Here is a 16,367-nt window from a genome sequence, read left to right on the forward strand (position 1 = left end):
AACTTTAAACAAAATAAAAAATGTCAGCATATAAACAATTAAAACCCCTGTGAATGAGCTGTTACTATAGAAACAATGAGCACTTTCACATAAATCTGGACCTCTGTCAGAGCAGCTGATATAGAAAGTCAGTCAACACCTTCTAACCAATCAGAATCCATTATTATTGATTATTTTCCTCTAACAGGAAAACAGTGCAGCAGAAGTGGATGGATTTAGATTGTGTTGATGTGATTTATCTGTTCTAACAATCTAGATCCACATTCACGTCTAGCACACTTTTCTCCAGCCCACATGATTCCCACTCGACCCCCAGCACGTCGTCCCGCCTCGTTCACCGCCGAAGCCACGTGGACGTGTCGAGGTGTAAAAGCATTACACCTTTAACTTTTACAGACTCTACAAGACTCTACAAGAAAATTACAGGGTGAGCAAATGCTGAGCAGGTCTGATCTCCAGCAGGGGGGAGGATCCCGAGTCTCCTAACACATGTCCCAGAGTTGTGCTGAGGAGACGAATGAATGAACACAACACGGGTTCCTGGAAGCTATGCATGCAGTAAACACACATGCAGCATGCAAAAAAACCTGAGAGATGAAACACTGACCGTGATCGAGGCCGCTGGTGGAAGAAGCTGAGACTGATGACACGGACAAGCATAGCTGCAGAGTCTGTGAACACACACACATTCGTCTTACTATGCTTCTGAGGACTTTTTTATTGACATCATTGTTCACACTCATCATTAATGCAGTGCTACAGATAATTCTAACCTCATCCTCAGGCTTTTTCCTCTGTTTTTATGTACACAGTTTTCAGGGACAAAGTCAAATGTCAGAGATTCCTGTCCTGTAGTGGACAGCTGGTCCCCACTGAGATATAAAAACACGCACGCACGCGCACTTTTTTGGCAATATTGTATGTAAACAATCCATAATGTACTTTAAAAATGAAAATGAGAGCAAGCGAGAGAGAGAGAGAGAGAGAGAGAGAGAGAGAGAGAGAGATGCACCTACTGAACTCTCTGAAAGAGTTTAGTTTAAATGCTTCTCAGGTTTAGGAACCCGTTAAAAAGGTTCTGGAAATAATAAATGTTCTACACATACAGAACCTCTGCTCATCTCCAGAAGGATGAAAGTTTGCATGCAGTTTTGTAAATCCGAAACGAATCGAATGCATCAAAGTGAATCTGAATCATGATGCAAAGAATTAACTTGCGCGTGTCACCTGCCTTCAGAACGCTCCCGAGCCACAGCACGCGCACAGGTGAAGAAATTTCGCAGGTGAAGAAGTAGGAGATGAGGAAGATGAGGAGATGATGAAGGCAGTCCATGCTCGCTTCTCTCCTCTTTCTCTCTTTTTCTCTATCTGCAAAACGGAGAGAAGAATCGGCGCCGATCCGCGCGCATTGCTGCGAGTTGTGTCGTGCACGAGACAGGTAGAAGAGATCTCTCTCTCTCTCTCTCTCTCTCTCTCTCTCTCTGTCTGTCTGTCTCTCCCTCTCTCTCTCTTTCTCTCTCTCTCGCTCGCCCCACAGCGCGCGCTCTTGGGGGTGGTGTGGGGCGGGGTGGGAGTGGTGGTAGGGATGGGGTGCAGCCCAAGTGTGGGCCGGGCTCGCGCAGATTTGCCCCCGGTGCATTGCTATAAAGCAGACGCACGAGGACAGGGGGTTGAACCAATCAGAGTAGAGGATTAGGAGCGCTATTTAGCACATATCGTTGATCCTACACCATATAAAAAGTAAATAAATAAATAAAAATTTTGGAGTTCTGTCCAACATATTCTGGAAAGCTCATTTTCTTCCATTTTTCCGTCTATAATAATCAACATAAATGGACTCTACTGTTCTATAAACCTTAATATGTTGTATATTTATATCCACAGTATTCTGGGTTCGGTTCTGAGCTTGGATTAGCGTCTGTGTCTGTGTGGATTTCTTCTGGGAATTCTGGGAAGTTTCACCTCCCAAAACCATGGACTGCAGCCTCTGACACCAAGATAATTTAAAATTGTGTAAGATGTGAGGTGGAGCCTTCATGGATCAGACTTGTTTATCCAGAACTTCACACAGACGCTTGATCGGATTGAGATCTGGGGAATTTGCAGGCCAAGTGAACAGCTTGAGCTCTTCATATTCCTCAACTGTTTGCAGTGGTTGCCATGAGGAGATGTAGTTCTAGTCTGCATCACTGTTGGTGGTATGTATCACAGTAACCTTGGTGTCCATCACCCTGTCTCCACTTCAAAGGAAGGTTGTTCTTCCTTGGAACACTTCCTTGGTAGGTACCAACACTCTTCACACCAGGAACCCCACACATGACCTGATGTTTTGGAGATGCTCTGAACCAGTCATCTAGACATCACAGTTCGTTGTCAAAGTCGCTCAGATCTTTACCCTCACCCATTTTTCCTGCTTCCAACATGATGTGGTTGAGTTGAAGTTTGTTTTATTTGTCACATATACATTACTGCACAGTGAAATTCTTTCTTCACATATCCCATCCTTGGGGGTTGGGGTCAGAGTGTAGGGTCAGCCATTATGCAGCGGAGAAGAGTGGGTTGGGGGCTTTGCTCAAGGGTTCAAGTGTGGCAGCTTGGTGCTGGGGCTTGAATCTTCCAGTCAGTGACCCAGAGCCTTAACCACTTAAGCTGCAAGGTGATGGACTACTTATCAGAAGGTTGTGAGTTTGAATCCCAGGTCCACTAAGCTGCCACTGCTGGGCCCCTGAAGAGGAACTTAACCCTTAATTGCTCAGTTGTATAAAATTGTCTAGATTTTTAAATCTAGAAACAAACATTGGAGCTATATCTCATGATAATTGTTTACTGACTCAATAATCTTCATCATCCTCATGCCTCATACGTCCATCAGCCTCCTCCACCAGGGTGATGATAAAATTCCGATGTAAATATCACAATATTTGATTAAACTGATCATCAGAACAGACCAAAGAATCCTAAATCAGTGCAAATAACATCACTGTCTTTAGATCTTTACTACACCAATGTATGGAGTATATTTCCCACACTGAGGTGTGTGTGTGTGTGTGTGTGCTGAGTTCATAAAACAATACAGGGGGACATGAGCATGTGCATTAGATGCTGGACGTTTATTTAGCCATGTCACTGAAAACCCAAACAGTCTGGGTGTCTGTGAGCTGAAATCTGACGTCTGAAATAACGAATGTTGGAAAATCTGAGGTGTGGTCAGAGAACTGTGACACTAACCTTACAGCACCCTCTGTGTGTGTGTGTGTGTGTGTGTGTGTGTGTAAAATGCAACACAATAAATAAACAAGCAAACGTACACAGAAAGCAGGACACACTCCATGCCTGGGAACTGAGCAGTAAATAAAATAAGCGTCTGAGAGGGCGGAGTTATTTCTATGCTGTTCCTCTATAGGGTTCGAGAGACACCGTATGTTGTCACTGAGTGCACCATCATGGCAGAGAAGTCTGATAAGGAAGGAAGGAAGACATAAATAACCGTAACATCTGATAAAAACCCATCCAGAGTGAAGATAATCGCTTTTTAATCCAGGATTCGATCCTCCTCTCGTCTCAGGCCTGGAACAGAAACAAGCTTTTTTCCATTAAAAGAAAAAGAAGTCTGGACAGCGTGAGGAAAAATCCTGATGGTGGATGTAAAGTATAGATGTGCGTTGATAAGTGAGAATCGTTCAGAATTAAAAAGGACGTGTGTTTAAATTCGGAACACTTTTATGTGTACAAAATGAAATAGTTTACAATAGTTTAAGATAAGTTTAAAAGTGATGTCTGGCTTCTGATTGGTCATAAAGGGTTATTGCTCTTGTCCTAATATGTTTCTACAGCAACCGCTGGCTCACAGGGATGTGATCGTTCATGGACTGATTTGAAAAACATGTATGAAAGGACAGTAACAGGCAGAGGTAAGACTGCCCCCCTAAACCTCACTGCTCTCCGGGTCACGGCACCAATATAACCCCCGGTCCTACTTGCCCCTGCTCCAAGCAGGTCTCGAACCCTGTTTGGATTGTTTCTGTTCAAAGATTTAGACATTAATCACAGCACATGATTGGTATAAAGAGCCGATCCGAGCAGGTTGCTGTCTGTAAAAAGCAGACAAACTGGATGAGTCTGAGGTTATTTTTAACCCAGTGGTTTCTGCGGACCGAAGATTCAGCGAGCGCTTCAATCGAGCATCACGACTCATCATCCTTCATCTAGTGTCAGGTCTGGATTTTCCCCTCTAAATGCAGCCTGGCCGTTCCCGGCCCCTTTATTTTCCTGCTAAGTGTGGAAATGTGAAATTGCAGGCCCGGGAAAGAGGCCGTAATTTGTTCGGAAGCCTCCGTCTCTCTCTAAAGTGACCACGGTGACCAGAGGGAGCCTGAGGACACGTCCAAATATAATAAACACCACAGAGATACGCCACACACTGGAATTCAGGAATTCTGCACTTCGACAAATTAGAAAGTGGGAATTTGACCTCAGACATGAGCGTCTGTAATTTAACACACATCGATAAGAAAGTAAGAACCAGTGCACTTCCATGAAGATCCGCGGAATAATAATTTAAAACATATGGAGCTCATCTGCTGGGATGGGTTCTTCTCTCTCTCTCTCTCCCTCTCTCTGTCTCTCTGGCTGATTCTGACTCCTCCTGCTCTCCAGACCGACATAATCCATCCTGATGTTCTACTTCTGCTTGGAAAAGTTCTCATCATTTTAAATGATCACTGCTGCTGAGGATGAACCTCATGAAGCCTGGAGATAATAATCTGTTTATAATCTGATTTATAATCCCACTCTCAGTGTTTATAATGATTTATAATCCCACTCTCAGTGTTTGTAATGATTTATAATCCCACTCTCTGGTGTTTATAATGATTTATAATCCCACTTTCAGTGTTTATAATGATTTATAATCCCACTCTAAGTCTTTATAATGATTTATAATCCCACTTTCAGTGTTTATAATGATTTATAATCCCACTCTAAGTCTTTATAATGATTTATAATCCCACTCTGTGTTTATAATGATTTATAATCCCACTCTCAGTGTTTATAATGATTTATAATACCACTCTCTGGTGTTTATAATGATTTATAATCCCACTCTCAGTGTTTGTAATGATTTATAATACCACTCTAAGTGTTTATAATGATTTATAATCCCACTCTCAGTGTTTGTAATGATTTATAATACCACTCTAAGTGTTTATAATGATTTCCAACTCTTAATCCAATTTCCAACTCATAATCCAACTCTTTCTGGTCTCTGCAGTGGTCTACCATCTTTCTCTGATATTTATGCATTCACACTACACTACAGGAGGCGGGGTTAATGAGGCACGGGGTAAGGGGTGTGGTCTAGAGATCTTTCTGTGATGTTACGGAACAACTGGATGAGGACTGAATCAAATATTTACACAGAAGTACCCTTGTTTATGGATTTAAATAAAAACTAATGAAAAAATAACATTGAAAAGAAATGAAAATAGCAAATAAATTATGATTATAAACTTTTTTTTAAATATTTATTTAACATGTATATAAAATTAAGTGTTTTACTGTACAGTAAATAAAATAATAGAACTGTAAAGAAAAAGAAAGGCTAAATCAGTTAAGGAATATAAGGAAGAAATATATAAATTTAAATAAATAAATAAAAAAATTAAAAAAAAATAGAAAATATACAGTATATACATGATTAAAATTAAATAGAAAATAAAAATGAGTAGATATCATTAATAAAATGCAAAACTAAATAAAATATATTGTGTCAATGTTAAAACCTATTCTTACACACCTGCTGTATGGGAAAGATGCATTTTAAGGAACCCATTAAATTAAATTAAATTAAATTAAATTAAATTAAATTAAATTAGTAGAGAGTGAGTGTGATTAAATTTTTTTATTATTATTATTATTATTATTATTATTTAATAAAATACTTCTGTGTAAGCAGGTCTAGAAGTTTCTGATATTTTTGAACATGGTGAACTGAGGAATTAACCAGGCATCCATCAGAGTATTAAAGCCCCCTCCATGTTTGTCTGGTGCTTTCTGATGACATCATCGTCATCATCATTGTCATTGTTGTTAAGCAGACCAGAAGCCGACTGTAACCCAGACCATTCTGTGATGTATTTATTTTTCTCTTCCTCGAGACCACCTCCAGCTCTCCTGTTTCAGATAAGCGGCTGCAGGAGGAGAAGGTGACGCCGGTGGTCTCCACTTGATCTCGTCCTTCTGCACCTCATACATCAGGCGGCTATCTTCTGACCTGCTTCACTGTTCCTCGGGATTTATCTCCAGTAGGGTGGTGTGTAAATCGACCCCGGGGCCACCCGTCGACCTCACGGAGGCGTAATCTACACCCTGCTCAGACCTCAGACCTGACCGGACCATTTGATCTTGATCCTGAGGAGACATGCTTCTGAATTCTAAACACTTATAATCACTTCCAGGGAAAAAAAAAAACAGCGCGGCGGCTTAGTGGTTAGCACTGTTGTCTCACAGCAAGAAGGTCCTGGGTTTGAATCCTGGGTTTGAACATAGCAGGGCTCTTTCTGTTTGGAGTTTGCATGTTCTCCCCATGCCTGTGTGCGGGTACTCTGGTTTCCTCCCACAGTCCAAAAACATGTACATTAGGTTGATTGGTAATTCTAAATTGCCCATAGGAGTTAGTGTGTGTGTGGTTGTGTGGCCCTGTGATGGACTGGTGACCTGTCCAGGGTGTACCGGTCTTTCACCCAATGTGTGCTGGGATAGACTCCAGCAGATCCTAATTAGGAATAAAGCGGGTATAGAAAATGGATGTATAGAAAGACAGAATGAAGTGAGCTCTGGATTCTGATTGGACGGAATTTTTGATGATTTATTAAATTCCTGCAGCTCTCAGCATTTGTGCATATTTTCCATAAGGAGATGTTTTTGTGACGTTTATGGAAGACGGAAGGAGACTCCAATGTCAGCGCTTTGTAAATCAGAGGTAAAGCTGGAACTTTTTCTGTAAAGTTTTACAACATCTTCAGGACAGAAGACTTTATAAAGAGAGAGAGGCGAGTGAGAGAACGAGTGTTTATAGCTGCTATAACGTAAGTGAGAACAGGAACAAACATTAAATGTAACTATACATGGACAAAATATGTTCCTAAAAATTTTGTTAGCTGTGTTATTATTGAAAACAGCTGTATGACAGTTGTGGTCCTACATTTACACACACCCTACAGAATCGGCAAAATGGTAATAAATAAATAAACAAACAAATGCTTATACTTAGCTGTAACAGCGTGACACGGAGGGGGTTTATTCCTGATGGAATAACACACACTGGCAGGGGTTTTATGATAGCAGGAGTGTTGGACTGTGCAGCATTTTGCTCTGATGCTGACCTTCTGCTCTCAGAATGTTCTCCAGACTTCACCAGGGGTTGCAACACAACACGGATCTTTAAACACCAGGAACAGCGTAGACTATGTAGAAATGTGTGTGTGTGTTTTAAGGCGTTGGCCTTGTCACCGTCATGCACATAAATCCTACAGTTGTGCGCGTTCCTCCGTGTTCCTCTCTGGATGTACAGAACGTTCCAGCTCCAGAGTATAAACAACTTCTAGCGTTTTTTTACTTGCTAGAAGCTTAACAGGTTTAATGAACTGTTTTTACTTGTACAGATATTCAGTTTTTTATATAAAGTTTTTTTTAATGTCTGATATTTTCAGTTTCATTAAAAACCTAGTTGGGAAACCCTGCACTAGATTAGTTTAGGTTTGTTAGGTTTTTTAAGTTTATCTAGGTCTGTTAGTTTAGTTTAGGTTTCTTAGGATAGTTTAGGCTTGTTAGGTTAGTTTAGGATTGTTAGGATAGTTTAGTTTTTTGGCTTGTTAGGTTCATTCAGGTTAGTTAATAAATGTTAGGTTAGTTTAGGCTTTTTATGATTTTTAGGCTTGTTAAGTTAGATTGGGCTTGTTAGTTTAGTTCAGGTTAGTTCATGAATGTTAGGTTAGTTTAGGTTTGTTAGGTTAGTTTAGGCTTGGTAGGTTAGTTCATGCATGCTAGGTTAGTTAGTGCTTGCTAGATCAGCTCAGATTAATTTATTTCTGAATTCACTCAGAGTTCATTCAGAGGAACATGGCAGCGCACATAGTTGCAGCAACTCACTGCTTTCCCGGTCTGTGCTTTGCTTTGCTTGGCTTTTCGTGTAGGTGTTTCTCGTCTTGTGTACATCCTGTTAGGCAAACAAGATCTACAGCCAGCACAATCTCCTTAAAATAGGAGTTTGTTTCAAGCAGAGTGTTACAGCTGAGTTTCTCCACTCACACAACATTCCGGTGGACATAGCAAGGAGCCCCGGCTCTCCGGGGATTATCATCCCCACGCGGAGGAGGTGAAGGCGGCGCTGTGAGAGGAAGCTGAAGCGAGGCTGCAGGGCTGGTGCGCTAGCTAGGCTATGGAAGCAGCCACCCAGACCACCGCTCCCCAGCCTTTTTCTAACGAATGCCAGATCCCTCACTAATAAGATGGATGAACTAAGGCTACAGATTGCGACTAACACCATTATGAAGGATAGCTGCATTCTGCTAATCACAGAAACCTGGCTTTATTCATCCATTCCGGACTCAGCTATCGAGCTAACAGGCTACACCGCACAGCTTCATGACAGGACATTGGACTCCGGCAAAAGCAGAGGAGAGGGGCTCTGTGTGAATGTCAGTAACAATTGGTGTACTAACACAGTAACTATAGATGGTCACTGCTCTCCAGACCTGGAGTATGTGACTGTTAAATGCGGGCCCATTTATTTCCTGAGAGAGTTCACTGTGGTCATGATTAGTGTTGTTTACATTCCACCAGGTGCTTATGCTAACTCGGCTATGGAACATTTACATGGCAGCATTTGTAGTCAGCAGTGTACATATCCTGATGCTGTGCACATCATAGCAGGGGACTTTAATCATGCAGATTTGAAGGCAGTGCTCCCCAAATTCTACCAGCGTAATAAATGTGCTACAAGAGGAGCTAACACGCTGGACAAGGTCTACTCTAACATCAAGCTGGGCTATAGGGCCAGACCACTTCCGCACCTGGGCCACTCCTACCATCACCAAGTATGTCAGGATTTGGCCAGATGATGCCTCTCAGCAGCTGCAGGACTTCTTCGACAGGACAAACTGGGACATTTTTGAACATCCAGAGCTGGAGGTGTTCACAGACAGTGTGCTGTGCTACATTAAGAACTGCATAGACACTGTCACAGTAGACAAACAAGTCTGAGTCTACCCATCCAGAAGCCCTGGATGAACTGGCCCAGAAGGTCAGAAGCTGCTGAAGGAGAGGAACACCACCTTCAGGTCTGGCAACAGGACTCTACAGCATGGCTTGAGCTAACCTGAAGAGAAGCATTAGAGAGGCCAAGTCTGAATACAGGAGTAGAATTGAGGACCACCTGAACAGCAAAAGCAGCAGGCAGGTATGGTAAGGTGTCCAGAATCTTACCAAGTACAAGGCCAACCTCGGAGCTGCTGATGGTGACGCCGTACTGGCAGAGGAGCTGAACCTCTTCTTTGCAGTGGGGACAGCTACAGTACAACCCATGGTCCACAGCAGCTTCACCCTCATAGCACAGGAGCATGAGATCAGACACATGCTGCAGGCCATCAATCCGAGGAAGGCTGTGGGACCCAATGGCATACCAGGACATTGTGCTGAAGGACTGCGCAGACCAGCTGGCTGGAGTCTTCACCAGGATATACAACCAGTTTCTGTCCCAGTCCACTGCCCCACCCTGTCTGAAGTCTCTGCCCAAGAAACCCCACATCTCCAGCCTTAATGACTACCGACCAGTTGCACTCACTCCGGTGGTGATGAAATGCTTTGAAAAACTGGTTTGGGGTCACATCATGTCACTCCTGCCACAGACTTTTGACCCTCACCAGTTTGCTTACAGATCAAATAGGTCTACGGAGGATGCCGTAGCCACAGCCTTTCATGCTGCATTGTCCCACCTGAAGCAGCAGGGGAGCAATGTGAGGCTACTCTTTGTTGATTTCAGCTCCGCATTCAACACTGTCCTTCCCTACAAACTGGTGGACCTGGACCTGGATCCACCTGCATGTAGATCTATAGCTTCCTGACTGGTCGCAGCCAGAGAGTTAGAGTGGGTCATCATACATGTACAGTTCTCAGCATCAGCACTGGCTCCCCACAGGGCTGTGTGCTGAGGCCCCTGCTCTACGCTCTCTTCACACACGACTACACCCCCACCCACCACAGCAACACCATAGTCAAGTTTGCAGATGACATCACAGTGTCATCTCTGGGGGGGACGAGTCCACCTACAGGGATGAGGTGGAGCGGCTGACAGTGTGGTGCAGGGAAAATAACCTGCTCCTCAACATCTCTAAGACCAAGGAACTGGTTATAGATTATAGGAAAAAGAAAACAAATATCATACCACTAATCATCAGTGGGGACTGTGTGGAGCGGGTGGCCGACTTTCACTTCCTGGGAGTACACATTGAGGAAGACTTGACCTGGAGCGTGAACACCTCTGAGCTGCTGAAAAAGGCCCAGCAGCACTTTTTGAGGGTGCTCAGGAAGAACAACATTACCCAGAGCCTGCCGGTGTCCTTTTATAGGTGCTCCATAGAGAGCTTGTTAACAGTATATGTGTGTGGTACACCAGCTGTACAGTGGCTCAGAGAGCACTGCTGATGGTCATTAACACGGCCAAGAAGATTGTCGGCTGCCCTCTCCTCACTCTGGAAGAACTCCACAGCTCCCGCTGTCTCAATAAGGCACAGAAAATAATAAAGGACACCTCACTCCTTGGACACCATGTATTTGGACTTTTGCCCTCAGGTAGACGGTACAGATCGTTAAAAACAAGGACAAATTCAGGAACAGCTTCTACCCCACAGCAATTACCACACTCAATAGAACTAAAACATAACATGGTGCTAGTAAAAAACAAGAGTTTTTGTTTCTCTAATCTTTATTTATTTTTTTTATGCTTTTTTAGTTTTATAATATAATGAGTGATGCACTGACGGGTTTGCATTTTTTTTGCATTTTTTTTGTTACAATCCCAATAAAGACATTCAATTCAAGTCATTTCAGTTGTTAGATTAGTTAAAGCTCACAGGATTATTTTAGGCAGGCTACGTTAATTTAGATCTAATACATGAGGTAATTTATCTAGGCTAGATTATTTTAATATTGCTGGATTAGTTCAGACTCACAATGTGGCTTTCACTCACTAGATTAGTCTGAGCTTGATATTATACACTAATGTAAGATTACTAGTTTGTATGACTAGATTAGACTTCAGTCACTACATTAGTTTAAGACGCAGATGCAGTACTGTAGGTTTACTAGATTAATATAATCTCAATTTGGTTAGTGTAACCTACTAGATAAGGTCACTAGGCTAACTCTCACTCGCTAAATTACTTTAGGCTCAGCTTGCTAAATTAGCATTCCAGCACAAACACATACTTTTAATGAGTGATATCAACTGAAGCTGATTATTACAGAAACTTTCCCCTGGATTAGCTCCGCCCACTTCACATTAACGAGGGCTTAAACTGTGATCAGTGTGTTTAGACTTTCTCCAGCAGGTCGTGTGAGCAGCATTAACCTCATTATCGTCAGGAAATGTAGAACATGACGTCGTGTCCAGTTTCCTGGGTGCTTCCTTTTAATCCGTTTTTTTTTTTCTTCCCTCTGTCCTCTTTATTGTCTGACCGAAGCTTCTTTTTTTTCTCGCAGCACATCCCGATGATTAATCCCCACAACGAGGGATCAGATCACAACGAGCCGTTTTACAGGAGTTTATATAGAGCACGGATATAAATATTTAACTTTCATTATTTAACCACAGACAGGAGAGAGAGAGAGAGAGAGAGAGAGAGAGAGACATGTCGTGGCAGATAACATAAAAAAAAACAACAGGATTTACTGAATAGAAACACTTGGCTATTCACCTTCACTGGAGCTTTTTCTTTTCTTTGCTCATCTTGTTGTCAAAATAAAGAGGAAGTTGGCAGCAGCTCAGAGCTCCAGTTTCCTCTACACACAATACCAGTTTATGCTGTAGGTTTTTTTTGTCTCTCTAGAGTACCTTTCTGAGTTGGGAATAAAAGAGCATTACCTCATCCTGGCCCTGGAGGACTGAACACAGCCACTTACCCGGCACCAGAGCCACCGTTTCAGCTCTCAGGGTCTCTGTGATGGGAAAGAAAATAAAAATATTAACCCTTTATCTCCGGCCCTAGTTCTCCAGGATGTCCTTCACAGTGAATAAGTTTAGTGTTACTGTAACAATGCAACTCTTTTTTGTTTTATTTTTTTAATCTATTGTTTATTTGATGATTCTTGTTTGTGTCTCGCAGATAAACCAGGGTTTTAATGAGACATGTCCCCTTTAAAAGACACAAAATTATTCAAACACTCCCAACTAACAAGCACACATCCACCCTGGGTCATCAGGGGAATGCTGTCTGTCTGTCTGTCTGTCTGTCTCACATTGTCTCTGTCTCTAACTCTCTTATCTCTCTAATATATTGGGGTTGTTTTCTCTGTATTTCTTCTTCTTCTTCTTCTTCTTCTTCTTCTTCTTCTTCTCTCTCTCTCTCTCTCTCTCTCTCTCTCTCATTCTGTATTTTTCTGTACCCCTTTCATTCTTCTCCTATTTTTTTCACCCTTTTTTCTGTCTCTGTGTTGTTCTTTTGTTTCTCCCTTTCTCCCTGTCTGTTTCTCTCTCTCTCTCTCTCTCTTGCTGTCTTAATCTTCTGCCACATCAGCAATCTAGACTGGATGCATTGTGTGTGTGTGTGTGTGTGTGTGTGTGAGTGAGTGATGGGTCAGCAGACCCTCCAGACTGAACCCTGATCTCCTGCTACATTTGCAAAGCTGTAAATTTCCTCCCATCCATTCAAAACATTCGTCCCTTCTTTCCATCATAACACTAATGTGAGTGCTGACTTCCGGAACATGGACATAGACAGAGACTCCGGAGGACAAAGGGAGTAAAGTGGAGGGAAAGAAATGGAGAAGGAAGTAAATCAGGCGCGGAGTTCAGTGTCAGTGGAAGATGGAAAAACCTAGAGAAGACAGATCGGCTGTTTAATGAGACTTCAGCTATCTGAGCCAAACACACACACACACGCACACACACACTGCTTCATTCTTTACATCGTATTTATTCATGATGGGAAGGATAATGCAGATTTTTAAAAAAAAAAAAATGCAGATCTGGTCTCTGAAAAATTCAAATGGGTTTGAAACCCAAAAGACTCAGAATCATACAAAATGACTCAGAATCATACAAAATGACTCAGAATCATATCATATCAAAGTAGCTCTAAATCAAATTATATCAGAGTGGAAATAAATCATTTAATATCCAAACTGTTCGAAATCATGTCATATTAAAACAACGCTGAATTGTATAAAGTGTAACCAAAGTGACTCTGAATCATTTAAAAGCAACTCTGATTCATACCCTTAAAATGATTCAGAATGAGATCTTATAACAAAGCAGTTCAGAACCTGAAAGAGATTGTTACTATTAAGCACATTCCCTTTTTTGTCTCCCTGTGTTTGTTCTTCTGTTTCTGTCTGTCTGTCTGTCTGTCTGTCTGTCTCTCTCTCTCTCTCTCTCTTACGATCTTTCTGTCTCATTCTGGGACTCTCTTTCTCCTTCTATATCTCTCTTTGTCTGTCCCTATATCCCCCCCTCTGTTTGATTGCTAAATTGAATGTCTTCCTGTCTAAACAGTGCAGTAGCCTAAATATCAGAATATAAACGTAAAGGAAAATAAAAATAAATCCTGAAAGTGTAGAAAAAGGAAAGAAGCTCTCTTCCTGGAGTGGGATGTGGATGTTCTCCTCTACAGCGAACCCTAGCTGGTCATATAGGTCAATGGCATAAATAAATTAGCAATTTTTATATGTTTACGTTTTTATACATCTAATAATTAGTTAATTAACATCTGAATTGTATGATATATTTGTTTGTCGAATTTTGTTTAGTGGATGAATTACAGCGGAGACTGTGAGCCAGGTCAAAAGTTTTGGGACGTCTGTCTTTACATGCACATGAATGTAATATGGAGTTGTCCCTATAACAGCTTCAACTCTTCTGGGAAGGCTTTCCACAAGGTTTAGGAGTGTGTTTATGGGAATTTCTGACCGTTCCTCTAGAAGCACATTTGTGAGGTCAGGCACTGATGTTGGATGAGAAGGTCTGGCTCGCAGTCTCCACTTTAATTCATCCCAAAGGTGTTCTATGGGGTTGAGGTCAGGACTCTGTGCAGGCCAGTCAAGTTCCTCCACACCAAACTCACTCATCCATGTCTTTATGGACCTTGCTTTGGTCACTGGTGTGCAGTCATGTTGGAACAGGAAGGGGTCATCCCCAAAGCTGAAGCATTAAGAGTTCCTTTCACTGGAACTAAGGGGCCGAGTCCAACCCCTGAAAAACAACACCTGAACTCTATGATCTGGAGGGGTGTCCCAAAACTTTTGCTAATACAGTGTATTTGCTGATAGCTTTGAACAGAATGGTGCATTGTGTGTAAATGTCATTATTTGTGTGTGTGTGTGTGTGTGTGTATGAGAGAGAGAGAGAGAGAGAGATTGACTGGTTGCTAGCTTTTCTATGACTGAGGTGTACAGCAGGTGTTTATGAAATCTTAATGCTGAGGGAGAAATAACACTATTCTGTAGTAATTAGTTCTGTTTTCCTGGTGTTGGGAAATAAAACAATGCAGAAGTGCTCCCCTGCTTCAAAAATAAACTTCTAAATCCCACATCTATGTACACACACACACACACACACACACGCTCTGTCGCGTCAGTAAGTCTGCTTTAGTGAATTAGCCCAGACTCATTCATGAACTGCATTTTAATTCCTTAATACCACTGGAGTGTTTTGTCCTCTTCTGTTGAGGGCTTTGTCATGGTGTGTGTGTGTGTGTCTTTAAGAGTTGTGCTACCCGATCAAACACCCTGAGAAATAACAGCAGTAGCTTGGATAAACATTACAAGCTCAGTAGGGAATAACAGTCAGGGATTAGTACAATGAGGTTGAGTTTAAATCTCTTAAGAGGAGAAATGAAGTGGTGTATTAGACAGTATCTATCTATCTATCTATCTATCTATCTATCTATCTATCTATCTATGCATCCTTTCTAGCTAGCTACACAATATTGCCAAAGTTTTGGGACATCTGCCTTTACATGCACCTGAACTTTAATGATATCCCATTCTTAATCTGTAGAGTTTAATATGGAGTTGCCCCGCCCTTTACAGCTATAACAGCTTCATCTCTTCTGGGAAGGCTTTCCACAAGGTTTAGGAGTGTGTTTATGGGAATTTTTAGAGGATTCCATTCCTCTAAAAGTGCATTTGTGAGGTCAGGCACTGTTGTTGGATGAGAAGGTCTGTCTCACAGTCTCCACTCTAATTCATCCCAAAGGTGTTCTATGGGGTTGAGGTCAGGACTCTGTACAGGCCAGTAAAGTTCCTCCACACCAAACTCACTCATCCATGTCTTTATGGACCTTGCTTTGGTCACTGGTGTACAGTCATGTTGGAACAGGAAGGGGTCATCCCCAAACTGTTCTCACAAAGAGAATGAAATTGTCCAAAATGTGTTGGTATGAAGCTGAAGCATTAAAAGTTCCTTTCACTGGAACTAATGGGCTGAGCCCAACCCCACACCATAATCCCCCCTCCACCAAACTTTACACTTGGCACAATACAGTCAGGCAAGTACCATTCTCTGAGCAACCACCAAACCCAGACTCATCCATTAGATTGCCAGACAGAAAAGTGTGATTTGTCAGTCTAGAGAACACGCCTCCACTGCTCTAGAATCCAGTGGCAGTGTGCTTTACACCACTGCATCCACATCTTGCATTGCACTTGGTGATGTAAGGAAGCTCTCTACACACTGTTCTTGAACTAATCTGAAGGCCACAGAAAGTTTGGAGATCTGTATCTATGGACAGAGACTTCTGTGCACTGTGCTCCTCAGCATGCGCTGACCCCGCTCTGTGATTTTACGTGGCCTACCACTTCGGGGCTGAGTTTCTGTTGTTCCCAATTGCTTCTACTTTGTTATAAAACCACTAACAGTTGACCATGGAATATTTAATAGTGAGGAAGCAGAATGCAGGCCAAGGTGCTTGATTTTATACACCTGTGGCCAAGTGATTGGAACACCTGAATTCAGTGTTTTGGAGGTGTGTCCTAAAACTTTTGGCAATATAGTCTATCTATCTATCTATCTATCTATCTATCTATCTATCTATCTATCTATCTATCTATCTATCTATCTATCTATCTATCTATCTATCTATTCACCCATTTAT

At 42.0% G+C, this 16,367-nt stretch overlaps 1 protein-coding gene across 2 annotated transcripts in view; it reads right to left on the reverse strand.

The window, feature by feature from the left end:
• adamts18 (ADAM metallopeptidase with thrombospondin type 1 motif, 18) overlaps positions 1-1,502 on the reverse strand; it is a 56,035-nt gene extending 54,533 nt beyond the window's left edge. The window contains exons 1-2 of one of the 2 annotated variants that reach the window (XM_058381540.1): positions 1,232-1,502; positions 608-671 (exon numbers count right to left, since the gene is read on the reverse strand). In XM_058381540.1, the coding sequence (XP_058237523.1) occupies positions 608-671; positions 1,232-1,333 (166 nt within the window). In that variant the 5' untranslated portion in view covers positions 1,334-1,502. Of the gene's footprint in view, positions 1-607; positions 672-773; positions 854-1,231 lie in introns of those variants that run through there. The other variant, XM_058381541.1, reaches the window with a different exon arrangement.
• Positions 1,503-16,367: the final 14,865 nt, after the last annotated feature.

Source organism: Hemibagrus wyckioides, linkage group LG27 (assembly GCF_019097595.1).
Source record: "Hemibagrus wyckioides isolate EC202008001 linkage group LG27, SWU_Hwy_1.0, whole genome shotgun sequence".
Classification (NCBI taxonomy): Eukaryota; Metazoa; Chordata; class Actinopteri; order Siluriformes; family Bagridae; genus Hemibagrus; species Hemibagrus wyckioides.